The 8,129-nt window shown below is 41.8% G+C and overlaps 1 protein-coding gene across 1 annotated transcript; it reads left to right on the plus strand.

Moving 5' to 3' along the window:
- Nucleotides 1–2,318: 2,318 nt before the first annotated feature.
- On the plus strand, nucleotides 2,319–5,933 carry msx2b (muscle segment homeobox 2b). Its single transcript, XM_052046624.1, has 2 exons — nucleotides 2,319–2,746; nucleotides 3,560–5,933. The coding sequence occupies exons 1-2, from the start codon at nucleotides 2,413–2,415 to the stop codon at nucleotides 4,003–4,005; spliced, it is 780 nt and encodes a 259-aa protein (XP_051902584.1). The 5' UTR covers nucleotides 2,319–2,412; the 3' UTR covers nucleotides 4,006–5,933.
- Nucleotides 5,934–8,129: the final 2,196 nt, after the last annotated feature.

Here is an 8,129-nt window from a genome sequence, read left to right on the forward strand (position 1 = left end):
TTGCTGAGCTTTTAATTAGACAAATAGCATGAAGAAAACAATTTTCAGTAAGATAAGAAACCCTTTATTGGTCTCACAATAGAGAAATTCCCAATTCACAGCAGCAAAGTTCTGAAAGGAAGAAGTAGAAGAATAAAATATAGGAGCTGCTGGAAAGGCAGCCATTCGGACGGGGGCGCGTCAAAGTCTCAAAAACAACCTACTGCTATGCCCTTTGGGGCCAGGGAGTAAAGTCAGGATCTGAAATTGAGGCGGCCAAAAGCAACTCCTTGCAAGTGTTCTCATTTTCTTTGTCTGTGTTTAACTGTGTCCCCTTCAATCAATGGCTGAAAGTCCCATCGGAAACGGCTCTCTTTGTTTTACCCCACTTCACTTGAGTGGCGATGTATTTGAAGTTGCCTTGTGCCTGACATCTTGCATCGTGTCGCAAAACAACAAAATGAGAAAGCTCACAATGTGAACAAAATCAACAAAAACAATCAAGGTAGCACTGCACTTGAAACTTTCAATATATGGTTTGATAAACCTGGATTGAATTAATCCATGCTCCATTTCATAAGTGCAACCGGGACATTTGTTTTAAAGTTGGAAAAAAATGGAAGGTTATTTTGTATTCATTATTATTCTGCAAGAGGACTGATTGTTCCGAACAGAATTGCCCTGTGTGTGAAAAAAAACAAACAAAAAAAACACTATCCTGCAGCACACACAATATTACACAAACAACTATGGCCCGTGGGAATGAAACACAGTTTTAGTAAAACATCCTTTCATGCTAAAAAAAAAAAAAAAAAAAAAAAGTCATTTCCCAAATCATCAAATAAATTAACTGTGGAAATAAGTGTGGAGTTCTCGTTGTCAGGAATTGCTTATCTGACAACCTAAAATTGCCACAATGAGTTTCTTCATAAGAGTCACAAGGAGACGCTTCAAATTTAACAGTTCTGAATCATAGGACATAACGGATGAATGGTCCAGCCACAGAGAGGCATGTGAACGTCTCTTCTGGTTTGTGTCCAGCCGAGCCAGGGCACTAAGTTTGAGCGTGGCACATCCGTGGGTGCAATGCTCCAGAATTAGCTGCGTGAGGCCTGTGTTTACACATGCGGTGTCATGAGGTTAGAGTTTGAGTTAATCCATCACTGGATGAGAACAAGATTGTGATAGATCTAAAATACCCTTTGAACTCATTGTGAACATAAGAGGATACTATGAAGATGCAATACGTTAGAACTGTATTGCTGACACACCAGAAAAAATAATTATGTTCAGTATCACATTACATGTTACATTATAAAACGTTTTCATGTGATAAAGTGCACTTTTTTATGCGACAAGTTGTCATGTCAGGTGATAAGTTATTATATTGCACCGTGATAATTTATAGTTCTGTATTAAAACAAATACAGCTCTTCAGGTTACTGGCAGAGCACAATGTCGGTCCTGTATGCGTCTCCTTTTTTTGTGTCTTAGAAATCAAAGTTGCCAGCTACGTAACTATCATGCTCTAAAAAAAATAAGGCAATGTTTTAAATTTAAATAGATGACATGCCAACATGGGAGGAGGGCTCGATAGCCTGTCCACCACGCAGTGCAGAAGTACCGGGTTCGATTCCGGCTAACACGGGAGGAGGGCTCGATAGCCTGTCCGCCACACAGTGCAGAAGTACCGGGTTCGATTCCGGCTCCAGCCTTCCTGTGTGGACTTCGCATATTATTCCCGGGTTTCCTCCCAGATTCCAAAAACATGCATGGCAGGTTAATGGAACACTCTAAATTGACCCTCGGTGTGGTTGTGAGCGCAAATGGTTATTCGTCTGTTATGTGCCCTACTATTGGCTCGCAACTAGTTCAGGGTGTACCCCGCCTTTCATAGTGCTCCAGATTTGACAATCCGGCCTTGGTCGTGGACTAAATTTGGGAGAGGCCTCCTGCTTTCGTTGTGTAAAATGTGTGCCTTGGTGCCTTAAAGGTAAACACTGCTCTGTCTGCATAATTCACTGCAGAGGTCCTATGATGCTTTCATGCCATCCTCGAGTTTCAAAAGTCATATATATATAATATATATATATATATATATATATATATATATATATGTAATTGATATCTACTCAATTTTAAATGGTGTCGCTACATTTTGCTTGCTGTACTTCCCCTGTTAATGATCAAAACATCGTGATTATAATTCGGTTGTTGAATTTACATCGGCTCATTAAAAAAAAAAAAGTCCGCCTTTGCCGAGCAAACTGCGAAGGCAGCGCCGCTCAACATCCTGGTGAAACGCGATTGGTCAGAGCCAGGCGTGGGCGTGACGTCACGGGTGAACATACAAACGCCTACACGCGACTTGACTTGACAGCATCAACACAACGCGGAGCTCATCGGAGCCAGACCGACTTGTTCAGGGGGACAATGGAGACGACTACCCAGGAGAGCGCGAAGGATTTGGGCTGCAGTTCGTCCGAAGAGGAGACGAAAAGCTCCTCTTCGCCTCCGGGAGCGCCGCGTCATCGCCATCCGTTCAGCGTGGAGGCGATCATGTCCGGGAGGACGACGTGGGCGAGCCGCGTGGGGGAGCCCGGTCGGTGCGAGGTGGAGGCCGGATCACCGCCCGCGGGATTTGGTTCCGTTTACAAGTGCGGGGATGCGGCCGCACAGGCCCGGAAGAGCTCCCCGGCAGCGCCCATGTCGCCGGTCAAGTCCGAAGCATCGGAGGCGGAAGACTGGCTGCTCTCCTCTCAGCCTCGTGAGTTTTACACATTTTTCATTGCTCCACATTTTCCATGACAACATTCCCAAATGAACGCAGACAGCCCAACCGTGACATCAATTTGAAGTTGAATATTGGATCTTGATGTTATATTATTGTGAAATTTCCATCAGACGCCACTCGGATTTTATATATCGACTTCCTCTTTTCATATTTTTGTATTTTGTATATTTAAACTATTTCAAACTAATCATACCCCAGTCAAGAAATCTTGGAGTCCATTTTCGACAATCCCCAAATTTCTACTTTCTCCACAATTCTACATTTCAGTAAAAATAAAAAAAAACATCTTCAAGTCTCTCACTGCATTCTTGTCAATTAATTCTACAGCATTTTAGTTAAGCGTCAGTGCTTCAGAATTCACATGCACATTTTAATGCAAATTATATTGTCTAGTTTGTTATTTTTATATTTCTTATTACATGTTTAGTCATGTCGTGTGACAGTTTGTGGTGGAATGAGTGAGATTTGAGGAAACTTTGACAATGCAAACAGAACTTTGTACCGGAGTAGGCTCAGGCCTAATTAGTCTCAAATGCATATTTCTGATCATTTTTGGTTAAGGTTTGACAGACCATCTGATGTACCAACTTGACCTATTGTCTTTACACGGTCAGGATTTTGGAGCGGATCACCTATCAGTGAGTTAAAACGATCCAATCAGAAGATGGACCAATTTATTCAAACAAGTTATTTGCTGTATAGTCGAGCCCCGTTATTCGCAGGGGATTTTTATTTTTGCAATTTTGATTGTTGAGGCTCAGCTGACCCATCGGTTCCCTCGTCCAGGTCACATCAGTCCCGCCTGCCAGTTGAGGAAGCACAAGACCAACCGCAAGCCGCGCACGCCCTTCACCACGTCTCAGCTTCTGGCTCTGGAGCGAAAGTTCCGGCAGAAGCAGTACCTGTCCATCGCAGAGCGGGCCGAGTTCTCATCCTCCCTCACCCTAACGGAGACCCAGGTGAAGATTTGGTTTCAGAACCGCCGGGCCAAAGCCAAAAGGCTCCAGGAGGCCGAGTTGGAAAAACTCAAGATGGTCACCACGGCCAAATCGACGACGACGGTGGCGGCGGCGGCGCTGGTTCAGCCTGGCCTCCGGTTGCCAATGACGCTGGGCACCATGTCTCTATACGGACAGTCCTTCTCTGCGTATCACCAGAGAGCCATGATGCCCTTTTCGCCATTAGGACTGTATGCCGCTCCCCTGGGCTACAGCATGTACCACTTGTCATAGGAATGGAATCATCACTGACTTTATGGAGGACGCATTGATGATACTGGACTGACTTAACATGTTTATAGCCGCACAAGGAGATCTTTTATTCTCCCCATGGTGAGGATTGTAAAATGGTTTAGATGAGCTGCCTGCTCACATGATGTCCCGATTAACAGCTCATGTTTACTACACGCTTGCACTGGACTCTCAATTGATCGCCAAATGTGCCTTGTGTTCACAAGGGCCTTAAGTCGTACAGAGAACCGCATTTATTGCGGGGGATATGTTACAGACCCACCCGCAATAGGTGAAAATCCATGATATAGATATACAGTATAAAGTCGTAACACTTCTTGGTTTCAAGCACATTCAATTTATGAAAAACACCTTCAAATGTTTTCCTTAGCACTTGTTGCTTGCACAGTTATCTAAAGAGGCAGAGGGCGATTGCTTCAAGCTCCCTCCCAGTTGAAGTTTACAGTAAAATTGCCACAAAATATATGACAGAAAACACTCTGTTCCCATTCAAATGAATGCAAATGCCATTATTCCGTTCCACCCCCAAAGAAACCCAATCAAACCAAAAACAGCACTCTGTATTATACTTTTGAAAACAGTAATGACACTTAAATTACATTTTCTCTTTCAATGCTGCTCACTCTGGTATCTACTCGGGATGTAACGATAACGATGACATTAAAATTACCACAATATCGTCATCAGGTTACAATATTGAAAGCAACACATCCCTGTCCAAAAAAAAATCTTACTTTTCCCCCCCGCTTCAGCCAAACACAGCATTGTAAACTACATAGACCATGATACTATGCACCGCGGAGCCAAAAGGAACACACCACAATAAAATGACGGACGAAAACCATTTCTCTCTCACTGAGATTATTATGTACAAAAGCACAATGGTTTTTTTGTTTTTTTACAACAGAGAGTTTTTAATACAGTATTTTGATATCCCCAAAATATTCCTCACACACCCCTTGTCTCCACATAGATGCTAATCGTTATCTTATATGCCTATAGCATTCCCCATTGTATGTTAGCATTAAGCTAGCTTAGGCTATGTGGTTATTTTGAATACACAACGCGTATAAATTTCTCTATTTTATGTTTTCTTAGGCAGTCATCTTCAGCTGAGAATGGCAATAAACAGCAGGAAAAGAAATTGTCCAATCAACGGCTCGTATTTTGAAAAACCTGCAAGTCGTATCACCACTGTGTATTCAAACACCAAAGTGTTTAACAAAACCACATACATTTTAAATACCAAAAGTCTGCTAGCTTCATGCTAACATAAGGAGAACGGAATAAATGGGTGTATGGAAATGAGCATAGATGATATGAACCTTCAAGCAACAACTACTTTAACACACGCACACACACAGGTACCACACGCATGCAAATAACATTCCCCAAAGGCCAAGATTTAATGTCTCTCTTCTTCTTGCTCTTAAATATGCTGCATCTCTCCCAGTAGACCTCAGTGCTGTGACAAAATGCGCTATGTAGCCTGTGTATCGAAATGATTGCTTAAAATTCTACGATAAAGTGTGGATGCAAACAATGAACGCCACGCGACAAAGCGGGGCAACACTGTAGCGCCCAAAAGATTCAGCTTCAACACCAAATATCGGTAAATGTTAATAGACCCGTTTTAATAATTTTTTTATTTGCCTTTTATTGTGGCTTTAACCGCCTCAGCAATACAAGATGGTGGCCTTAAACCTATTTATTCTCTCTGGAACTGTGGGGATTGTACAGGTGACTTTTTATATATTTATGATTATTAGCGAGAACGTGGTATGAGCGATATATTTGTATGGTTAATGAACGACCCTTTAAAAGGGTCCACATTATACTGTGCGGTTTCGACTGCATGTATTTTGTTGAAATCAAATAAAGCCTTACATTATGTTTGTTTTTAAAAAAAAGTGTTTGTCTTACATGGTCAGACTTGTTCCCGCATTCAAGTTTTATGCGAGTACACATTTGGTTTACGATGGAGTTACGTTTCTATGGCGGCGACGCAAGTGGAATTTGTCTACAAGTCAGAACAGGTTGCAGACGATCGCTAACAGTAGTGAAGTCATAATTACAGTAATTATTTATTGGATGAAAAACGTGTGACTATAACCTCTTGTTGATCGATGCAGTAATTTCACAGAAAGTTCATACTTCTAGTTCAACTTTGTTTTTGGGTAATCGCAAAGCTCAAATGGAATATGTACAGTACTTTTTAATGTCCGTATGCCGATTAGTTAATATTGCATGCTCACCCATCAAGTATAAACTTGAAGGATCAAGTCAGACTTTTGTTGTCCGCCTACAGAATTGTGTTAATATGTGAGGAAGGGGCTATTTAACACACACATCGAGTTTCTTCAGCAATTGGCAGTTTGGCTGGCCAAAGTTCCACGTAAGAGCTGCCATGTTAGCACAAATTAGAGAGTAGTGTCATTAGCGTCTGATTAGCATTAGCATTTTTTTCAGTCTGGTTTGCATACAAATTCAGTTTACATTGCTGCTGCAGGACAGATGTAAACCGGGGGACCCCATGTCAATCAATATGTATAAAACTCATTCTCATATGAGTCACTTGTTTCCCCGTCTCGTTAAAAAATAACCAACGACTGTGGTTATACTGGGACACGAGGATAAAGATGTGCGTCTGTTTTTCGTTTCTTCCGTATGACTTTGATGCAGCAACAAGGAAATGGTTTACGATCAGCAGCAGCAGCACATTTATGAGGTTTCCCGCTGTTAAACTGGGGAAGGCATCATTTTCTGTAGTGGGGTCCAATGTCAAAGGGCAAAGCATTCACCACGAGGTTATCGATTTGTCGGGTCTGTTTGCGCCATTGATGGGTCCTCTGGCAGTAATAAGCACAGCATGTGGCTGTTAAGTGTTTCAACACAACAGTGTGGATGCCTACTACCTCCCTCTTGTGGCCTTAAAAATTACAAGGTCTATCCATCAGAGAACATGAAGGAGATCTTAAAAAGGATCCTATCCAATTAGATCTGGCGATTAGGTTTTAATTAGCCCAAAAACAGATGGTGCCGCTCTTGTGTCACATGCAATTACGCTCATAAGCAGCATGTGTCACTTTATAGCCAAATGCCAACTGAGACAATCAAATCAGAAGTAGTCTGCAGTAAGTTCTGATGAAACTGCAAATACACAGCAAGGCCAAAGACAGGCACACAAACACACAACTAATATGTAAATTGATCACACATGGCAAGGATGTGTTGTGAAACGTTTTTAGTGTGTGGCGTATAAGAAATGACCAACCTGGCTCCACTTCAAACAAGAAGTAGTAATAAACTGAAAAAAAAAATATATAGTACATAGATGAAGCTAGGCTGTTGTTAGCATTCCTCTGTAATAATAATAACAATAAATATAATCATGGGCATCACAGTGGCACATTTGTCCTCTATGTCTGACCCCCAACAACACAAGTCACTTCCTAATTGTCTGTCCTTATGTTTCATGTCCCAAACATGGAGTTCGTTCCTCAGTCGACCTCGGTCTTGATGACGCACCCAAGGATTTCTGATTGCCAGTATTGAACAGCATTTTTAACATTTACTTCCGTCGACAGTCGCCAATAGTAATACAGTAGCAGCAGAATCCTCACTCATAACAAACAACACCACCGAATAAGTGCTCAAGATATTTGTGAGACATCTTATAATTGGGCCTTTGCTGATTATATTAAGTGGAAGGGTGAGAAAATGCTTTAAAAAATGGCCTGACTGTGTGTGCGTTACCCACTTTACTCAAAAGTGGAGCTCGGAAGAAAATGTCAGATTCAGAATAATCTTTATTGGCTATTAAAAAAAAAGGCTGAATGAGGTAGTGATCCAGATGCGACTGGTCAGAGGATTTTGCCTGCGAGCGAGGGAGCAAAAGGACTTTTTTTTTTTTAATGGGAATGTTGAAGCTACAGGTTTCAGCCAGCAGGTGTCACTATAACGACAGAGTTGATCGGCCTGAAAACCCAGGCAACTGGAAATAAGTGCAAAAAACAGGCTTCTTATTTTGCTGATCTTAAAATAGCTCTTAAAAAAGGGGTCAGCCTGACATTTTACTTGCGGGACAGTGGTTGAGTAAAATAAAA

This window comes from Hippocampus zosterae, chromosome 16, assembly GCF_025434085.1.
Source record: "Hippocampus zosterae strain Florida chromosome 16, ASM2543408v3, whole genome shotgun sequence".
NCBI classification, from domain to species: Eukaryota; Metazoa; Chordata; class Actinopteri; order Syngnathiformes; family Syngnathidae; genus Hippocampus; species Hippocampus zosterae.